General features: G+C 41.9%; 1 protein-coding gene across 4 annotated transcripts in view; it reads left to right on the top strand.

The window, feature by feature from the left end:
• Positions 1-10,091, top strand: part of ALDH8A1 (aldehyde dehydrogenase 8 family member A1) — a 32,437-nt gene extending 22,346 nt beyond the window's left edge. For all 4 annotated transcript variants that reach the window (XM_015137405.3, XM_077999436.1, XM_015137406.3 and 1 more), the window contains one exon: positions 8,514-10,091. In XM_015137405.3, the coding sequence (XP_014992891.2) occupies positions 8,514-8,966 (453 nt within the window). In that variant the 3' untranslated portion in view covers positions 8,967-10,091. The remainder of the gene's footprint in view (positions 1-8,513) is intronic.
• The last annotated feature ends 11,829 nt before the right edge of the window (positions 10,092-21,920 follow it).

Genomic DNA, 21,920 nt, shown 5'->3' with positions numbered 1-21,920 from the left:
TAATTCCTGTGGACTTTCATACAATATTTTTGATGCCCAGTATGTTCCTCCTTGGCCACAGGAGGTTTCTTATTATTATTATTTTTTTAACATGTACTAAGCTGAAATGAGCCACTATTGGAGAATTAAATATTTAATATTGTGATGACTTAAGACGCTAATGAGTTCTAGTAATTGGCATAGATTGCAGATTCTATGTGTTTATGAAATGCAACACTAAATAGGCCACATGCCCTCACCTTTAAAACCACTCCAGGAGCCCCCTCTTTAACCTGTTCTCTTGTCCTTCTGAGCCCACCGGAGGCCCACCTGTAGGCATCTCTGTCCTGTGACAACAGGCGGCCTCAGGTGGTCTCAATTGCTCTGCTACACATGGACAACAAGACCTCTCTCTACTGAGCCTTGGTTCCTTTCAGTGGAGAATGGTGATCAAGGCCAGCGTTTGAGCTTAAGGGTGACCATTAGGGGATTTCCTATGACATAACAAGTAGCTTAATGACATCCAAGAAGAGGTCAAGAAGAGGTGGCTTAAAACCTTGTGATGCTTCACACACACTGCCCTTTTTTAATTTTTTATTTTTGTTTATTTATTGTTTTGAGATGGAGTCTCACTCTGTCACCTAGGCTGGAGTGCAATGGCACGATCTTGGCTCACTGCAACCTCCACCTCCTGGGTTCAAACAATTCTCCTGCCTCAGCCTCCCAAGTAGCTGGGACTCCAGGTGTGTGCCACCACGCCCAGCTAATATTTGTATTTTTAGTTGAGACAGGGTTTCACCATGTTGGCCAGGCTGATCTTGATCTCCTGACTTCAGGTGATCTGCCCACCTTGGCCTCCCAAAGTGCTGGGATTAAAGGTGTGAGCCACTACGCCTGGCCACACTGCCTTTTTTAAGAAGGGTCCTGGCTGGGTGCATTGGCTTATGCCTGTAATCCCAGCAGTTTGGAAGGCTGAGGCGGGTGGATCATTTGAGGTGAGGAGTTCAAGACCAGCCTGACCAACATGGTGAAACCCCGTCTCTACTAAAAACACAAAAATTAGCCAGGCAGTGGTGGTGCACACCTATAATCCCAGCTATTTGGGAGGCAGAGGCAGGAGAAACACTTGAGCCTGGAAAGTGGAGGCTGCAGATTCCGCTACTGCCCTCCAGTCTGGGCCACAGAATGAGACCCTGTCTCAAACAGCAACAGCGACAACAGCAACAACAGAAGGCTCCTGAGCCCATGCTGACATTTCTAATGTAGCGAAGTTACCTTTTAAACCTTGCTCTAATATCGTAGTAATTTCATCACCGGTGATGATGTGTCATGCTGTGTATGGTCATACCCCATGTTACTCACAGTCAATGCCTAAGTCTTTAGAATAACCTAAGAAACTGGCTACAATCTTTCCCATTACCTCTGTGACCCTTCCCTTTCCTCATTCCACTCCTGCATACTGGCCTCCCTGTTCTTCCTGAGGAATACCAGGCACCCTCCTCCTTCTTGGAGGTTGCTCTTGTTGCTCATGCTGCCTGGAATGCTCTTCCTTCTGATGTATGCATGGCTCTCTCCTTCCCCTTCTTAGAGTAGATGTCACCTGAATGATGGCTTTCCTGCCTACCCTATACACAGTGGTACCTTGTAAAACTTTGGCTTCTTTGGAGCTTTATTTTTCTCCATGGTTCTTACTGTCATCTGACATGCAATATATATGTCTTACCCCTTTACTGACTATCTTCTCTGGACTAGAATGTCAGCTTCTTGGTCTATTTCATTCATTGCTGTATCTTTAGACTCTAGAAGGCTCCTGGAACATAGTAGGTGCATAGTATTTGTTGGGCGAATGACTGAATTAACACCACATGATGTGTTCCAGTTACAGTATATCCCCCAAATTTAAGGTATCCATTTTCTTTGAATTTTTTTTTTTTTTTTTGATCCTTAGATTAAACTACCTGGAATTCGGTCCAAAATGCACAGGTCCTGGCCATCTCTGGCCAGCATGACTCAGCATCAAGACTCTGAAAGGAAAAACAAAATAAATACAAAAACTAGAACCCAGCCTTTCTCCAAGAAAATGCTTGAACCATCCGAGCCTGGAGCCTCTAGTATCACTGATCACTAAATCATAGCAATGATAAAGGGGCTATATAGACACATACATGCGTTTGAGGTTTGGCTTGAAATTCCTCTTTAACTGCTCACCATTGGTACAAGTATTGGTGATTCCAGTTTAGGTCACAAGTAGTTTTGGTATCTAACTCTAGTTTTCTGAAAACATTTGGTTAAATATGGATCTTTAATACCTCAAGAGTATACAAATCTGACTTTTTAAATGCCAATTTAGGAATATAAAAATTACATCTAGATTATCAAAAATAATTTCAGATTTCTATAGCATTACTACAAATATACAAGTGAAAAAATTTCTGCAGGTTCATATTTCTCCACTGTCCTTGTGTTTCTCAAGAATCAACATATTAAAAAGGTACCAAAATATTTCTATTATAACACATTTTAGTTATAGACACCATTCACATTTGGAATGCCTCCCAAATTCTTAAACTTTAGCTTTGTGTTTTGGTGATTCCTACTTTTCATCACCCATAAAATAAACACAGAATTTAGCAAGTTTAGGTGTCAGAATACTTCAGCATAAAATATCCATATTTTTCCCTAGAGTAAAATATATACCCTGAACATTGTGTCTATGAGTGACTCCACAGAGAAGACCTAGATTACCTTTTCTTCAGTAGGTTTGTGGTTAGAATCTTTCAACCTAAAATAACAACATAGAGAAGGACTCTCTAAAGAAAATAAAAGCGACTTTCTTTGGGAATTAATGCCAGAAGATTATGAACTGGGATATGCGTGTTGTGATGGATTCTGGGCATAGCCAGGGAGGTAAAGGAAGACGAGGGTTTTTAAAGGGCAAATGAGGAAGGTGACAGAATGTTGTTTTGAAACAATTATCGTTGGCTACAAGGATCAATAATAAGGGTGATTTATTATTAAATGGGAGTACCAGTCCAAGGCTGAACGGACAATTTTTGGGGCAAGGTTGCGGTGGCCTTTGTGCAAGGTTGTGGTTTTGGTAGAGTCTCTTGTGATAGTTTTTGTTATCAGGCAAATATGTGTGAGGACTCTGTCCATGGCAGATGGTAGCAGAGGACTCAGTTTGCAAGTTCATGTCCCAGAAGCACAGGCATACATGTGGGAGGGACACCCTACTCTGAGTTTCTGAAGATGTGTCGCTCTCTGGCCGGCCCTCCTGCCTCAGCGCAGCTCTCTATTTGGATTTTGTCAAGCAAGTTCTTATCTGAATCCAGACTAAGACATGCAGGGAGAGCTTGGTTTCCCTAGGGCTCACCTTGTTCTGACCAGCTCCAAGCTGTGCATGCAGGGAATCAGGGGACCTAGAGTACTTTGCTGGGCTTGACCACAATGACTCCCAGGAAAAAGATTCTCGTGTTGGAGCTCCTAATATTTTTACAACTAATTTTCATCCCTTGCACCTCCCTAATAATAAATTTGCCTTAACGTAGTGCTTCCATCACCCCATCTTATACAACGTGTTTTTACCAACCCCATCTTCCCCTAAAGGAAGGAGAAATGGGAAGGCCATTATTCCTCATTTCTCATTCCTCATTATTTCTAGCATCACAGCTGCAGAAGCTGTGGACAAAAACCAAGATTTCTAATAGATCTAAACCACTTATTTTATTCAATATTTTTAAAACTTGAAATATTGGCAAAGCCCTAGACATGGTGCCAGCTTCTCTTGGACGTATCTAAGTCCAGAAATGCCATCTTCTATTGAACCAAATTATGCCTGAAAATCAAGCATCTGTTTCACATGTTAGTTGTATTATCTTAATATCATTTCAATTTAGTATACTTAGGTGCCATGCATCACTTTGGAAATGATGAATCTTAGCAGTTACCAATTTTTTTCTGACCACATTAAAATATAAGGCCATAAACTCATATTTATCTTTTAAACAAAACTTTTGAAAGCCCCTAGATATTTTTACCATTGAACACTTTCTCTCTCAGTCAGTTTTTCTTTTCTTTTCTTTTTCTTTTTCTTTTTTTTAAAATAAATCTTCGTTGGGCATGGTGACTCATGCCTGTAATCCTAGCACTTTGGGACGCCAAGGCAGGAAGATCACTTGAGCCCAGGAGCAGGCTGGGCAACATGGTAAAGCCCTGTCTCTAAAAATTATACAAAAAAATTTAGCCAGGCGTGGTAGTGCATGCCTGTAGTCCCAGCTACTCAGGAGGCTGAGGCAGGAGGATCACCTGAACCCCAGGAGGTCAAGGTTGCAGTGAGCTGAAATCACGCCACTGAATTCCAGCCTGGGCGACAGTGAGATGCTGTCTCAAAAAATAAAATAATCCTTCTACTTTGTAATAATTTAAGATTTATAGAATGTTTCAAAGATAAGGCAGAGAATTTTTATATCCACTCACCCAGTTTTTCCCGTTGTTGGCATCTTACAGTCCTAAGGTACATCTGTTCATGCTAAGAAACCAGCATGTTACTATTAACTCAACTGAAGACTTTTCAATCAACTACTTTTGATTTTCTGCTTGATCCTTATAGAAAATAATTTTTCAGCAACTATTCTTATTAAAACTAAGTATAGCTAAATAGTTTGTACTCATCTCAGAAAGCTCCAAAATTCCACTGCTTCAAAGGGGAAAGATTTTGGACATGGTTAAAAAGTTATTCACTGTTAGATCGGGCACAGTGGCTCATGCCTGTAATCGCAGCACTTTGGGAGGCCAAGGAGGGCGGATCACTTGAGGTTAGGAGTTTGAGACCAGCCTGGCCAACATGGTGAAACCCCGTTTCTACTAAAAATACAAAAATTAGCTGGGCATGGTGGCTCACACCTGTAGCCCCAGCTACTCGGGAGGCTGAGGCAGGAGAATCTCTTGAACCCGGGAGGCAGAGGTTGCAGTGAGCCAAGATCGCACTATTGCATTCCAGCCTGGGTGACAAGAGTGAGACTCTGTCTCAAAAAAAAGGAAAAAAAAAAAAAAAAGAAACTTATTCACTGTTGAAAACTTGAAAATGGTACTTATCAGCAGCCAAGTTTTTAAAGAGAAAAACAATAAGGATAGTATTTCCATAACCACAGCACATCTAAAACTGCTGGTATCTATGTAGCTTGCCTTGTTTTGTCATCCTCTCTGTTCGATCCCTCCCACATAGAGTAGGACTCCTCTCAGCTCTGCCCGCAATGCCTCCTCTGTATAAAGCCTCAGGAGGATCTACCTTCTGCTGAGAAACAGCCTGCTGACCCCATCTTCCTGTGGCTTAGAGGATCACTGGGCATCCGCCATCCTCACTGCTTCACTCTGAGTGTGTGCACAGATGAAATGAGATATGGCTTTACACTGAGTGAGCCTCCCACCAGCTGGGCTCCTCATGAGGCTTTCAGCTGAGTTCTTGTGAGAAAGCCCTGCTGTATCTGCCTTTTGGGAGACAGCTAATAGAAACACCTAGAGAAATGTTAAGTATGGTCTCTTCAGATTGTGACTCTTAAGTTCTGTGTGCCAAACCATCTTTGCTGGAGGAGGCAGTGGCTGCCCTCTGCTGATGGTCATCTTTCCTCGTGTTACCCCAGAAAGCTTTGGGGCTGAGTGCCCAGGAAGACCGGGCTGCCATCCGCATGCCAGCCCTCTCTGCCCCTACGGTGTGTTTTTGTCTTCTCCAAATCAAATTGGCCATGTGGAGTCTGGAGTTTTCGTGTCCGTCCTACCTCTGCGTGATTGCTGCAATAGGTGGCAATGCCGTTGGCAAAAGAATCCAATTAGAATATGTACAAGTTGTTTTGTAATGGCTGAGGGCTCAAGGACTTATGGAGATAGAACATGCTCCTAAATGGAGGTATGATTTCCCAGGGTCCCAGTGACTCCATGGAATGCTTAGTAACCTGCAGGGAATTCTATCCTTGTGGATTGAAGATAAGGCTCCATTTGCCTTTTCGCAGGGTTGCTTTTTGTTTTTCTTTCTACCTCCTGAATCCTTCCCTACTTGACACTCTGGAGGATCTGGCTGTGTACCTGTCTGCCTAAAGATGCAGGCAACTATACAGAGATAATTCTGCAGGGTTTACAATGAGACTGGAGGCAGCACAGAAAAAGCTGACGGGTGTATCCCCTGCTAGGGCCAAGATTCAGACCTAACCAAGGCCCACTGTTGCAGTTTCCTGTCCCCTTTTATCAGATAAAAAACCTGACCTACAGAATGAGGGGTGTCTCTGAGGTCTCTCTGCTAATAAGTGTCGGGTCAGTCATTTCATTGTCATCACCAACATCATCAATAACAACAGAGGCTGACAGTCAAAAAGGCTTACTATGTACCAGGCATTATGCTAAATCTTTGGTATATATTATTTTATTTAATTCTCTCAAGAGCCCTATGAATTAGTGACTGTGGTAATTCTATGTTTCAGATAAGGAAACTGAGGCATAGGACATCTAAAAGCCCTCAGCTAGTAAACGGGTGAACTGGGGTTTGAATACAGCTTGGCTCTCGGGGTTACTCTTCTAACCCCTGTGCTCTGATTTTATGTCTAAAGCTACTGAGTACTAACTATTCTCTCTCCTGAAGAAAAAATTTTATAATAATTTCTTACATTTATAGCATATTACTAGTCACGGTTTTGTTCTCCAACCCCCCACCCCCCCCCAGAATTTATTGAAAATCTCTGTTCCCAAGCTGCTAGGGTAGATATCATCTAGTCATACTTTCTCTAGGAAATGAATTCAATTAGTGTGTCACCTTAGATATTAAATGTTTTGATAAGTTCACAATTTGAAGACTGACACTTCTCTTTATCTTTTATTATTCCAAGAGCTTCTGAGAGATAAATCATGTGATCTCATTCAGACATAATGGTCTAAAGCCAGGTACTCCTTGTGCTGTGCTGAATCATTGATGAAGTCCAGCCACTGCATCCCAGCAGGGCCTCCGGACAGCTGCACCTCAATTCCCCTGTTCACACAGGACACTCACCTTTGGAGCCTTTTAATTAATGTGGATGAGTTAGTTTCAAAAAAAGAAAGAGAGTAGGGATCAAGAGAGGTACAAACTTATTTTAGTTTCTACCCACAAACTAGAATAGCATATATTCTGGGAAAACTTCGAGATCACTATGGATGTTGGGGGTGGAGGTTAATGGAAGGGGATATAAATCTGTATCAAATGTTCTACTTTTTAAAAAAAGTCTTGAGCTGGGTGTGGTGGTTCATTCCTGTAATTCCAACACTTAGGGCGGATCACCTGAGACCAGGAGTTGAAGACCAGCCTGGGCAACATAGCAAGACCCCATCTCTTTAGGAATTTAAACAAAATGAATTAGACATGATGATTTGTGTCTATAGTCTCAGCTACTCGAGAGGCTGAGGTGGGAGAATCTCTTCAGTCCAGGAGTCTTCAAGGCTACAGCAAGCCATGGTCGTGCCACTGCATTGCAGCCTGGGTGACAGAGTGAGACACTGTCTCCAAAAAAGTCTTTAACTTCATGGCTTATTAATTCTACAAACCTGGAGCAAATTTAATAATAGAATAATATTACCTCTATTTTACATGGAAAATATACATATAGTTCTACACTGAATATAGTTCTACACTGAATACAGTTCTACAATGGAGTTCTAACGTAATCCTGGGGCAGAATTCTCGATAGATAAGTAAAAATCCAAAACATTATCGTGAAATTTACCCTGTCTTTGGTTTGCTTCTTTACTGCTGTTCTACATTTTTAATTTTTAGGGCTACTTTTACACTTCTCTTTTGCTTATATTACCCCTTGGGGTAGCAAAACATATAATTGTGACTTCAACAATGTTTATTTATATGTATAATTATTACGAGTTAACTTGCTACATAATTTATTTCCCATTATAGTTAGCTAAAATATATTACCTAGGTATATTTTCAGAGTATATTAAGTAATGAGACTAGAAATTAGAAATGATTTGTTCTGGAAGCTCATCTATTAAAGGGCATTCTGGCCTTTAACTAAATCTTACACATCTTTTTCTTCCCATTTTCTGCAATGGACATAGCTTCCAAAAAGGGAGAAAATATTCTTCGTGTATTTAGCTACAGAATATACATGAGTGTGAATTCTAACTTTACTGTTTATTAGCTCTATGAACCATTTATATTTTTCACACTCAATTATACTATCAGCAAATAGAAGATAATAATAGATTAACAATAGCTAATAATGTTTTGAGGCAATCAACTGAGATTGTATGAAAAGCACTTATCTGAGTTCCTGGCACTTAGACATTAAATAATTACTTCCCTCACTTATGTATGAAAGGTGAATGCCCAAATGATGCTTGGAGCACCTCTGCCCTCCTGCTTAGCAGTTGAGTGATAAGATAATTGACCCTAGATTTCTTAGGAATGACCTTCTGAGCCGATTAGAAAACATTGACTTTTCTGCTGATTTGTGTGAAGCCACATGGTAAGACATTGCTAATTATGATTTTTACCCACGCAGGTCAGAAGTTACGTCAAGAGAGCTCTTGCTGAAGGTGCCCAGATTTGGTGCGGGGAGGGGGTGGATAAGTTGAACCTCCCCGCCAGGAGCCAGGCAGGCTACTTCATGCTTCCCACGGTGATAACAGACATTAAGGATGAATCCTGCTGCATGACGGAAGAGATATTTGGTCCAGTGACGTGTGTCGTCCCCTTTGATAGCGAAGAGGAGGTGATTGAAAGAGCCAACAACGTTAAGTATGGGCTGGCAGCTACTGTGTGGTCCAGCAATGTGGGACGTGTCCACCGGGTGGCTAAGAAGCTGCAGTCTGGCTTGGTCTGGACCAACTGCTGGCTCATCAGGGAGCTGAACCTTCCTTTCGGGGGGATGAAGAGTTCTGGAATAGGTAGAGAAGGAGCCAAGGACTCTTACGACTTCTTCACTGAGATCAAAACCATCACCGTTAAACACTGATCTTTGCTAATGGTGGAGCCACTATGGCTGATGCCTGGCTGCTGGGATCAGTTGTTCAACGTGTTGGATGAAAATCACGGCATGAATTCCAGCTATGCCTTGACTTGGCAGAAGGATATCTCTAGCTTATCCTCAGTTCTTAGTAATTTTACCCACTAGTGAAGAGATACTGTCTATTTTCAATGTGGGCTCAGAAGAAAAGACTTCTAAGTAGGAAGACAGAACAATGATGCCAAACAGTTGTCAAGCTCCTCCCAGGTTATGTTTTTATAGTGTTTCTTTCATCATCTTCATTGAACTCTTCGGAATCTCCAGACAATCAGATTATTTCATTTGCAAGTATATGGTAAATTTTAAAAAAATCTACAATCAGGCACAGTGCCTCCTGCCTATAATCCCAGCACTTTGGGAGGCCAAGGCGGCAGATCACTTGAGTTCAGGAGTTCGAGATCAGCCTAGGCAACATGGTGAAATCCTGTCTTTACCAAAAATTTAAAAATTAGCTGGGTGTTGTGCCCTCTGCCTATAGCCCCAGCTACTTGGGAGTCTGAGGTGGGAGGATCACTTGAGCCCGGGCTGTTGAGGCTGCAGTGAGCCATGATCATGCCACTGCATTTCAGCCTGTGGGACAGAGTAAGACCTTGTCTTTAAAAAAAAAATGCTACAAACCCCAAAAGAAACAAAGAGCCATAATTTGCCATCTTTGGAGATGTTCTCCTTGTCTATTAACCACTAGCATGGCTAATTGATCTTTGATTGTACCTCATTACATAAGGAGGCAGTGGATGTCTTTGGAATTTGTTAGGGGAAGCTTATGTGGTAAGCTCTACTAAATGTATCTCTACAAGGATGAAGAAAAGCAAAATAACTACCACTTTTGGAGGAAACTTGGAACAAGAAGAGGACATAGTTTGATCTATTCCTATGGTCAAGTCCAATCAATTCCATTTCTTAGTGTGTGCATCTAGTGAGGCTTACAACTTACTAACTCCAAAAGAAGCAATAAATGTTAAACAATTTTAGTAACCAGTATGGCATGTATCTTATTTTTGAATGCATTCCTCCTTATCCCCATCCTCTTAGGAATATGGACGTTTTACTAAGTAATAAAGATTTCAAATGCTTTTTTCTTTTTTGGATCCCCAAATGATCACAGGAGAAAACTGAGGTTTATAGAGGTCGAGCAACATAACCAAGGTCACACACATGGTATGGGTAGAGGTACGGTTTGAACCCAGGACTTTCAGGTTCCAAAACCCATGATCTCTCACCCGCTTCCACTTGCCTTAGCTGGTGCTCAGGAAGCAGTGAAGTACCTGTGGTTCCTGGCACACATGGTGTTGCATCTCCCCTCCAAGTTTCCTTCTTGTTTTGCCTCCCCTCTCCTCTCTCCTACCCACCTCCACTTTAAGGCCCTTGCTCAGTAGTCGTGCTACTCAGGAACACCTCCAGCATGGGCCTTCCTACACCGATGGGAGTGATCTGTTTGCATGTCTGTCTCCGTAACTGGACAGGAGTGTCGAAGGCCAAGGCTGCTGGAACTGCACTCTGAAGAGTCTCAATTCATAGCATAGTGCCTGGCATACAGAAGGTGCTCAAAGCAAGTTCTGGGAAGGGAACAAAGTCTTCCTGGTGCTCTGGGGTATTTGTTCCATGGTTTGTGTGTGTGTGGTTGAGGGTGATGAGAGGGGAAGACCAAGCTTTATAATTTTGCTTAGGATTTCAGATATATTGGCTTACCTGCAAATGCTGAGAAATAAAAGCCAGCCCCTTTCAGATCAAGTGATGGTGTTGGATGATACCTGGCTCTAGATTCTACCTTCCCTTTTCCTTTCCTCGCCTCTTCTCTTCCTCAGTTGAGTCCCCTTGACCTTAATCACTTTAGTGAAGAACCAATTTGAACATCAGCAGGAGGAATTTCAGCAACTCCAGTCTCTAGGAATCTGCATCTTCACTCTTGTAAATGGGCTGGCCGAAGCTCATCCTTATTCCTGAGACCCAAACCATATCTTGATTCCAAATTCTAGCAACTGACTCCTTGCTCCCTGTGCCTGCACAGCCACCTTCCACCGGCTTGTCTTGGTCCAGGAGACTGTTCTCTCCAGGGCTCAGAGTCAGCCCTGCTCTTGTTGGTTCCTGTCTTGGCCCTGGGTCCTGCCTGCGGAGGGGCCTGCTTCCGGCTGGCAGACATCCTGGAGGCCATTTCCCTACTTCTGGGTCTTTTGGATCTCTCAAACTCCTCCTGAGCTCACAAGGCAGCCTCATTAATGCCTATTTGAGCAAATGCTTTTCCTCCAACCAGCACTATTCCATCTGTCAGTTGTTATAACACTGTCTGAGTCTTAGCAGTCGAGCTAGAACTTCCCTAGTTTTGTTCCAGCCCCTACAGATCTGAGACTGAACTCCTCCCAGGCCATCCATGCAGTCTCAGGTCCCCACAGCAGCGGAGGCACCACTCCATTCTGTGCCTACACTGCAGCAGAGTCCCACGGGACTGGTGTGTCCTGGCTTGGGGCTTCCACACCCCTGCTGTACTGTGCTCAGAATTGACGAAAGACAGAATTGGGGTGAGGGTGTCCACAAGGGTTTCATTTTTAAGCCAGTTGATGGGCATATAAGTGCTCACTATATTATTTCATAAGTCAGAGTTATTTATATACCAAAAAAGGAAAGTAGATCATATTGAAGGGACAGCCAGGAACAGGCTGAGAGGAGAAGTTGAGAAAAGGTGGGAGAGACTCCTCCTGGCAGAGCCCAGAGGTCCTAAGCTTGAGGCTCAGGAATGGACAGCAGCTGAGGAGCAGTGCTTCTTAGACTTGGAAGTGCTCCTGAATCACCAGGGATTCTGTACAGAGTTGGATTCAGTAGTTCTGTGGTGGGACCTGAGATTGCACTTGGAGTGTCGAGGAATTAGAAAACACTGATTAGAAGACTAATTAGGCACTAGATTAGTGCCTCCTCTCCTCTTCCTAGGTTTCGGGAGAAGCTGGCTACATTTGCTCCCTGCTGGAGATACTAGAGTAGAAGAACTTCCCAGGAATGCCTCTAATGGGGCTCCAGGCACAAAGCCTGAGATAGCTCAGGACCTTCCATGCAACACTGGGGAGGAGGAAGGGAGAGGTAGCCCCGTCTCAGAGTGACATGCACTGCAAAATGTCACCACCCAAGGCAAAGTCCTCCTCACTGGTAGTTAATGAGGATGCAAGATGAACTCTCCACACTTCTTAAAAGGAAGCTTCTTTGCTTCAGAAAATGGGGATTTAGTCCCCCATTCAGCAATGGGTCTTATGAGTAAACTGTTTTTCCAAATTTCAAAAAATAACTTTGTTAATTACCCATGCCAATCAATAATATACTTTTTTTTTTTTGTCGTTGTTTTTCTTTGAGTCAGACTCTCTCTCTGTCACCCAGGCTGGAGTGCAGTGGCACGATCTCGGCTCACTGCAACCTCCATCTCCTGGGTTAAAGCCATTCTTGAGCTCAGCCTCCTGAATATCTGGGATTACAGGCACCCGCCACCACACCTGGCTAATTATTGTATTTTTAGTAGAGACAGGGTTTCACCATGTTGGCCAGGCTGATCTCAAGCTCCTGACCTCAAATGATCCACCTGCCTTGGCCTCCCAAAGTGTTGGGATTACAGGCATGAGCCACTGAGCCCGGCCAACAATATCATTTTTATTAAAAAATTACTGGCCAGGCCCAGTGGCTCATGCCTGTAATCCCAGCAGTTTGGGAGACAGAGGTGGGTGGATCACCTGAGGTCAGGAGTTCAAGACCAATCTGGCCAACACGGTGAAACCCCATCTCTACTAAAAATATAAAAAATTAGCCAAACGTGGTGGCACACGCCTGTAATCCCAGCTACTTGGGAGGCTAAGGCAGAAGAATTGCTTGAACCCGCGAGGCGGAGGCAGCAGTGAGTGGAGATTGCACCACTGCCCTCCAGCCTGGGAAATAGAGCGAGATTCTGTCTCAGAACAAAACAAAACAAAACAAAACCAAAAATACCCAACAACAAAACATGTACCAAGCAACCAAGAATTATCAATTTTTTCAGAGACACTAAAAAGTTGAATGAGTCCCCTCAGAAAGATGTGAGGGGATAGCGCATTTATAAATAAGAACAGGCTTCTATGAAAAAGGAGCAAGCAAACAACATGAAAGGGGTCTTGAGAAATTAAACAATTGATTCTCCAAACAAATTTTAAAAATTTATAGAATGGAATCATTAATAGGGCTGAAAACAAATTAGTAGTCTGGAAGATAAAGTTGAGAAAATAGCTCAGGATGTAGAGAATGACAGAAAAGGAAAAATCTGAGAGAGTTGGCGAGATGCAGGATAGTTTTAGAGAGCTATTAATATGTAACTAGTTCAAAATGTAAAAACAACGGCAAAAATATGGAACCAGCCTAAATGCCCATCAACCAACAAGTGGATAAAGAAAATGTGGTATGTATGTGTGTGTGTGTGTGTGTGTATACATATTTTATATGTATACATACATATACACCATGGAATACTACTCAGTCGTAAAAAGGAATGGAATAACAGCATTCACAGCAACCTGGATGGAGTTGGAGACCATTACTCTAAGAGAAGTGACTCAGGAATGGAAAACCAAACATCCTATGTTCTCACTTATAAGTGGTAGCTAAGCTAAGGCATAAGAATGATATAATGGACTCTGAGTTTCCCAATGGGCAGGGTGGGAGGGGCGTGAGGGATGAAAGACATTGGGTACAGTGTACACTGCTCAGGTGCTGGATGCACCAAAATATCAGAAATCAGCACTAAGTCCGTATCCATGTAACCAAATACCACCTGTTCCCCAAAAGGTATTGAAAAAAAAGAAGACAAACGGGGGAAAATAACCAAATAAATAGAAAAATAAAATTTATCTGAACTAGAGAAACTCTTTTTAGATGGAAAATACCATGTTTCAAGAAATACTCAGTGGAAAATTTTAAATTCCTAGTGTAGGCTGAGTGCAGTGGCTTACACCTGTAATCCCAGCACTTTGGGAGGTCGAGGTGGGAGGATATCTTAAGGTAAGAAATTTGAGACCAGCCTAGCCAATGTAGCGAGACCCTGTCTCAAAATATTAAAAATAAAATAAAAAAATCCTAGTGTAAGGCTTACAGAGTGAATCAACAGGATACCTACCCAAAAAAAGCACATAAGATTGTCATCACTCTTTTCATTAGTAACATTGATGCTAAAAGACAGAGAAGGAAAACTTCAAAGTTCTCAAGGAAAATTATTTTGAACCTAAATTTATATGCAGCCAAACTCTTATTTGCGAATGAAGGTACAATAAGATATTTAACGACTGACTGGGGGATGTAATGCAGCAAAAGGAAGAAGAATTCAACAGAACAGAAGAACTGCCTGAAGAAAGAAATGAAAATAAATTTTAAGTTGTTAGATATTAAAAAGAGTCCTAGAAAGCTATTGGCTCAAGTCAGGACAGGGAAGACAGGACATGGTGATTGAAGAACATCTTTAAAAAGAATATGGATTTAAAAATATGGTTTAATAATCTGGAAGATCTTAGATATATGAAAAAGCTAAAGGGGAACAGAAATATGCCACCCCAAAATATGCTACTTTGGCACATTGATTGTTTTGAGCTGAGGGTAATTAAGAAAAAGCAGACACAGGAAAAGCTATTTTCCCCCTATTTGCCTAAAAGGAGAGCATAACATTATCTTATGATAGTGTTCTCTCCTGTACCAGGACATAAAGAATAACCTTTATTTCTGGAGATAGAGATGGTGCTGAGATGTCTGCATAAACAAACCTTACAAAATGACATTTACCTTCACTGTTTTTTTCCCCCAGATATTTACCTTCCTACAATTTATTGGCTCTAAAAGCCCAAACCCCCTCTTCTTTGTTAGTCATTTCTCAACAATTTACCACTTTTTGTTGAAATAGTACTTAAGGCCCCAAGACTAGCCACTTATTTGGGTTTTTATTTCTTTTCTATGGAGCTCCCATGCACATAAAATGTAAAATAAAATTTGTATGCCTTTTCCCCCTGTCAATCTGACTTTTGCCAGTTTAATTCACAAGGCCCAACTGAAGAGGGTAGAGGAAAAGTTTTCCTCTCCTACAGAAATAAGATAAAAAGCATGTTCGTCTACTTTGTGTTTGTCAAGCATGGATCAAACTCAAAACTTTACATTTGCCATGATTCTAGAACTAGCACAGGAATAATTTTTTTAAAAAAGGAGGAAAAGATGGCTTCAGAGTTTTTAGGAGCTAAAATTAGAGGTTGTGGATGACATGATTAAGTACTGGCCCCAGGGACTTTTCTGGCCAGGATGTTATCTCCTCATTAAATGGTCAGATCATCCTACTAGAAGGCTTCATTTTATAAGAGAAGAATTCATTACTTTAATAAGTTTAATCCAAAACACTTGAGTCAGTAAATTCCTACAAAATATTACTCCATACTCCCAAGTTGACTTTTTTCTTGTTAGATTGATTTATTAGTACCTACTCTCCCTCCTAAGTTTTCAACTACAAAGTATTATTTTCTCTTTCAAAGCCCAAGCACATACTTTGGAGAACATTATAGAAATGCTGTGATTCACTCTATGAGTTATAACCACAGTCTTTCAATCACGTGATGAAGAGTAGAGCCCTGGAGAGGGCTATTCAAGGGGTAATGAACTCTCTAAATATGATTCACTTGAGCAGTGGGCTGGGCAAGGCCATACCTATCTTGGTGGCGGTCGGAGGGCTCTGGCTCCATTCTTCACTCTTTGGGCCATAGTCCTTGCCAAGCAATAGGCGCCTGTTAGCAGATTTTGCACTATCTGATGAGCCAGGGCACTTGGCTTCCATATTCTCACTTAGGGGATGTGTGGGTGCTACTCAGAAATCAATAAAACCTAGAATAACAATTATAATTTGGTTTCTGCCTCATTGTAAACAAGTGTGTCATTTCTCCAGGACACAGGACAATTACTATAGTGATTTTGATTTTTGTTACATTCAGTGCAGCAGATTTTTGTGGAGTCTCTATGCTGTCCACGGCATTGATCTTGAATCTATAGGGATAAAATAAATCCTGGCATACATCTAATATGAAAAATAATCTCTGCCTTCAAGGAGTTTGCACTCTATGAAGAATGGAAGAGTGTCGGAATGCATTTTCAGAGCACTGAAGCATAGAGATAATGCTTATGTATATTTAAAACTATATAAATAATAGAAAAGAGAAAAAGAAAAAATGGACTGGGATGCCTTAAGATTCTTCAGAATGCAGAAATGAAACGTTGCTTTCTGGATAGCTAACCTCTAAGGCAATCAAAATAGAATATAAATAGCTATCTATTGCTGCCAAGGCTTAAATCATTTTTCCAAATTGTGTTTGCCAAGACAAAAGGAGGTATTTTCTGTAGCACAGGAGAGGTGAATGAGAGGATGAGTGGGTTGAATAGTCCTGAGTAATTATTGCATTTATTTAGGTTTCTGCAGCTATCTATCAGGCCCTTGGCTTATGATAGCAAATGATAATGAACAGTCAAAAGGCAGAAATAGCAACATGCACCCTATCATGCCACAGGAACATTATATTCTTTTTATACACAATACAGTGCAAAGGTTCAGGGAGAGCGAGAAGTCTGACCTGAAGCCATTTTTCCACTACTCATCATTTTTGACAGTTACAAGAAATTCAGAGAAGGGATTTTCTTGTCTAATTATTTCTGACCTTAAAGTTCAGGGAGTCAGTCTTTCTCGAGATTAGGATGCACTAAATACATCCTGAGGAAAGGGTGCAGTACATGTTCTGCGAATACTGTCCAGGAGCTGTGAACTCTCTCCCTTTATTTAGGATATCAGAGGGAGGGGCAAGAGAGGGGAGGAGAGTTCAGTCATCTCAGCTTGAAGCAAGCGCTCGGTAAGCACTTTGGTATCGCTTCCATGGGGGACCGTATCACTTCCATCCCAACGACTGAACTCAACCTGAATGCAGACCACTAACTGAGACCAAGTCCTAAGCCTCAGAACCCCAGGAGTTACTAGAGAGAAGCCCTCAGAGCTGCTTTCTGGTGGATTATTAGTAGGAAAATGCATTTCCCCTAAAATACCTAAAATCAATGCAAAGAGGACCTCAGAAGTATGTATTTTGCTGAACTTGAAACATCAGAGAAATTGTTCAAAAATCCCCTGAAGAGATAAACATGCTGATATGCAAATTTTTACCTATCTTGATGATTCTCACATGCTTTGATTTCTCAAGGATGTCGCATGAAAATCAGATTTCCTCTATTAGAAATTCATGAGCGCCTGCTGCTTACTTCCCAGTGGCAGTCCTTGGGACCTGATATGTAGGCACTTTCAAAAGATGCTTCCGGAGAGCATTTTATGCTCTGTGCAGGAACCTGCTCCTGCAGGCAATTGGCACCTGTAGTCACAGAGCCCGAGGCTCTGGGGCTGTCACATAAATTGTGTAGAATCAGAGGCTGCTCCCCACACAGCAGCCCAACCACCCCAGATAGCCCCACTCCACCTTCAGTTCCCCAGGGAAGGGGTTTCCACCCTCTCCTGCCATTCCCTATGTCTGAGCTTGAAATATTAAAATAGAGTACTGGTTTCACATGTAACTCAATGCCAACAGCTGTAATTAAGAACACATAGAGGCCAGTTGCTTATTATATGTAGGCAGGAGCTCCAAAATACTTAATCAGAATTTGCAATTAGTTGTCATTGTCCTCAGAATACCTCTACTTCTTGTCTATTTCTATAGGTTCTGTATATTTTGTATTCTAGTTCTGTTTAGGAATTGTTTGCTGTAAGATCCTTGGCGAGCCAATAAGCTTCTCCGTGCCTCAGTTGTCCATCTGGCAGTGGGGAGAGAGCTACACAGGGTGATTTCAACATCCCTGGCAATTAACCTTGTTATGATTCAGTGACTCCATGAATTCTTAATATTCCAGGAGTATTTTTCAAGGCTTTGTTGGAAATTGTTGAGTCACACTGAAATGAATTGCCATTATGAGATGAGGTTGGAATGTTCTGATCGCTCCAAGGGTAAGACTGGACTGAGGAATGTGGAGGAGGGCTGTGACGAGGTGTGGGATGGGAAAGTCATCATCAGATGCGTGGAGCTGGCATATCCTAGGCCAATAGACAAGATTAGGCAGATTCCCAGCACCTGATGAATGGCCAGCTACAATCGGAATTACGATTCTTCCCCGAAGAGCGGCCTATGATTTGTTTGGCAGAAGACTCAGAATCGTGATGACGATGATTTGCACTGGCCTTTGGGTGAGTCAGCACTGACACCAGGCACCGACAAGCTTGGCAGCAGAGACTGACAGTGACTGTTCTGGACTGTTACACGCATTTCAGAAGGCTTGCTGTAGATACCTAGGACCAAAATATCTTCCCCACACTACAACCCGAAACACTCATGAACAAAGCCTGAAGTGAGAGGCTTGGCCCTGGGACATCTCAGGGGTGAATCTACCCTATATTAATGGAGTCATAGTCAGCTGCAGGCAGCCCCAAGCAAAGAACACTGGAAATTCCCAGAAGATAAGCAGATCTGAAGCAAGGACCAACGGCTTTGAATCAATCTTTCTTTCTTTTTCTCTTTCTTTCTTTCTTTCTTTCTTTCTTTCTTTCTTTCTTTCTTTCTTTCTTTCTTTCTCTTTCTTTCTTTCTTTCTTTCCTTTCCTTCTTTCCTTCCTTCCTTCCTTCCTTCCTTCCTTCCTTCCTTCCTTCCTTCCTTCTTTTTTTAAGATGGAGTTTTGCTCTTGTCTCCCAGGCTCGAGGGCAATGGTGTGATCTCGGCTCACTGCAACCACCACCTCCCAGGTTCAAGCAATTCTCCTACCTCAGCCTCTCAAGTAGCTGGGATTACAGGCATGCACCATCACGCCTGGATAATTTTTGTATTTTTGGTAGAAATGAGGTTTCACCACTTTGGCCAGGCTGGTCTCGAACTCCTGACCTCAGGTGATCCGCCCGCCTCGGTCTCCCAAAGTGCTGGGATTGCAGGTGTGAGCACCGCGCCTGGCCAAAATTGTCTTTCAAAAGTCTGAGCTCAGTGGCTTATGGGAATATCTAACATGGATGGCCTGAAGGCAGGTGGAGTATCCTAGACCAGCCCCTGGCACTCCCTGTGCCAGGCAGAAGGGAAAGAGTAGTGCAATGGGAAGTTGGTTTCCAGGAGATCTGCCTCTCCAGGTCTTCCTGCTGAGCAGCCGGCAGCACTTGGCGCACGAGAGGACATTGTTCTCCTTTGACCTCACCTGGAACAGGCTTTCCAGGTTGTCTCTGGGGAAGGTGTTCTCTCCAATGTCCCTGGGTGTATCATGACACCAGATAATCTCACATTCCTTAAAGCAGCTGGGGATAAGAGGGCTAGAGACCTGGGATACCCTTGGAGAACATGGAGCTCAACCTTCCCAGTTCCCACTCCCAAAGCAGCAACAGGAGTTTGTAAATATATACATTATTATTTATAAAAGGCTGATTGTGACATGTAAAAAAAAAATAAAAATAACCTTAAGAGTGCCTAATGATGCAAATGAAAGTAAAAGTATTTCTCTCCGTGTTGAGCTAAACACTCCCCTCTCCATCCTTAATTGTTCTTCCCAGAATTTAACCATTTAGAAATAGTTCTGGATTTAGGTCTTCTATGTTTTCTACACAACAGAACTAACCCATATGTGGCCGCACATTTCTGGCCATATCAACTTCAAATAATACACAGTTTTTCAGTTTCCTACAATGAAAAGGTGTGAAATTCAGTACACGTACCCTACCTCATTCCATCTGCAACTCCCCTTCCAATTTTTATTAGTTACATTAATATTTTAAGACATTTGGCCAGGTGTGGTGGCTCATACCTGTAATCCCAGCACTTTGGGAGGCTGAGACGGGTGGATCACCTGAGGTCAGGAGTTTGAGACCAACCTGGCCAACACGGTGAAACCCTGCCTCTGCTAAAAATACAAAAATTAGCTGAGCATAGTCCCAGTTACTTGGGAGGTTGGTACAGGAGAATCGCTTGAACTGGAGGCAGAGGTTGCAGTGAACACCACAGCATTCCAGCCTCAGCGACAGAGTGAGACTCCATCTCAAAAAAAAAAATATATATATATTTATTTGTATATAAATACATTTTCTATAAATATAAAAATATATATTTATAAAATATATTAATATAAAATATATTAATATAAAACATATATTATATATTTTTATATTTAATAAATATATATTTTATATTTATATATGAATATATATAAAATATATATAAAATACATAAATATATATTAAGATATTTAATTGTTCCGTGGATAACTTTAATATGTATAAATTTTAATCTGTTGATTTATCGAGTTTTGACATTATCTACCTTCTTATTCTGTAAGATGAGGAAAGTAGATGGTAACCACCATCCCAGGCCTCCATCCTTTCCCTTCTCAACTCGCCTGCTGATTAATTTTATTATCTAGGCTAGTAACTTCTGCACTCTGTTCTGTAATTTTAAGTTAGCTTTTTGTACTTTGTCTACAGCTTGACTTTAAATAAAGAAGGATAAAAACCAATAAGAGAAATTCATAATATTAAGATAATATACAGGCTGGGCACAGTGACTCATGCTTATACTCTCAGCACTTTGGGAGACCGAGGTGGGAATATTGCTTGAGGCCAGTTCAAGACCATTCTGGGCAACATGATGAGACCTCATCTCTACAAAAACTAAACAAAATTAGCCGGGTGTGGTGACGTGCACCTGTAATCCCAGCTCCTCGGGAGGCTGAGGTGGGAGAATTGCTAGAGCCCAGGAGGCTGAGGCTGCAGTGAGCCATGATGGTGCCACTGCACTCCAGCCTGGGTGACAAAGTAAGACCCTGTCTCAAACAAAAGATAAGATAAATATTAATTGCAGAATCAAATAGTATGTAAGGTCCATAAAGATGGAAAGACTATTTTATGTTGCCAAAAATATCCACCCAAAAAGGTGAAAAAATGGATTCCTTTTACTTTTACCCTTCTATTTATCCAAGTCATATCACATTTCAGTTTGCTCTTCTTATCATAACTTCTGAATAGCTTTTCCTTTCTGTTTCCTTAAATGGATAGAATAGACACATACCTTGGAAGGGAGGGGAAAAAACTTTCCTCTATCCTGGTAGGTTTTGTGTCTGGGACCTGCAGATTAGACTGACAAAAGACAGATTCACAGAAAACAAAGGACATATAGGCCGGACGCCACGGCTTATGCCTGTAATCCCAGCACTTTGGGAGGCCAAGGTGGGTGGATCACTTGAGGCCAGGAGTTTGAGACCAGCCTGGCCAACATAGTAAAACCCCATATCTACTAAAAATACAAAAGTTAGCCAGGCATGGTGGTGCATGGCTGTAATCCCAGCTACTCGGGAGGCTGAGGCATGAGAATGGCTTGAGCCTGGGAGGTGGATGTTGCAGTGAGCTAAGATCGTGCACTCCAGCCTGGGCCACAGAGCAAGACTCTGTCTCAAAAAAAAAAAAAAAAAAAAAAAGACATACAATTTTATTTAATATTTACATGCACAAAGGTCTTCGTAGAAAAGAAGATCCAAAGAAATGGTTAAATTTGGGGGGCTTTATACAATCTTAAAAAAAGGTAATAAATCATGGAGAAGTGATAAGACGAGGAGTGTGGGCATCTAGGGATGGCAAGTTTGCTTACCAAAGTTAAGGAGGTAGGGGCTGGTCATTTTAGGAACATTAAACGCTCTCTGTGGAACCAGGTAGAGGGCCTACAGGAATAAGTGTCTGTCGTGGTGTGTGCTCGTGTGGACACCTACTCTGGGTGTGGGGATTTGGGAAGCCTCCTTACCTTCCCTCATTTTACATGACTTTCTCTCCTCCTCTTCCATTTTCTTCTCCTCCTTCTCCTTATTTTTATTTTTTGGTATGTTTTACATTGTAACTTT

Source organism: Macaca mulatta, chromosome 4 (genome assembly GCF_049350105.2).
Source record: "Macaca mulatta isolate MMU2019108-1 chromosome 4, T2T-MMU8v2.0, whole genome shotgun sequence".
Taxonomy (NCBI): domain Eukaryota; kingdom Metazoa; phylum Chordata; class Mammalia; order Primates; family Cercopithecidae; genus Macaca; species Macaca mulatta.
The sequence above is the reverse complement of the archived record's forward strand: the minus strand, read 5'-3'. Positions and strand labels throughout refer to the sequence as shown.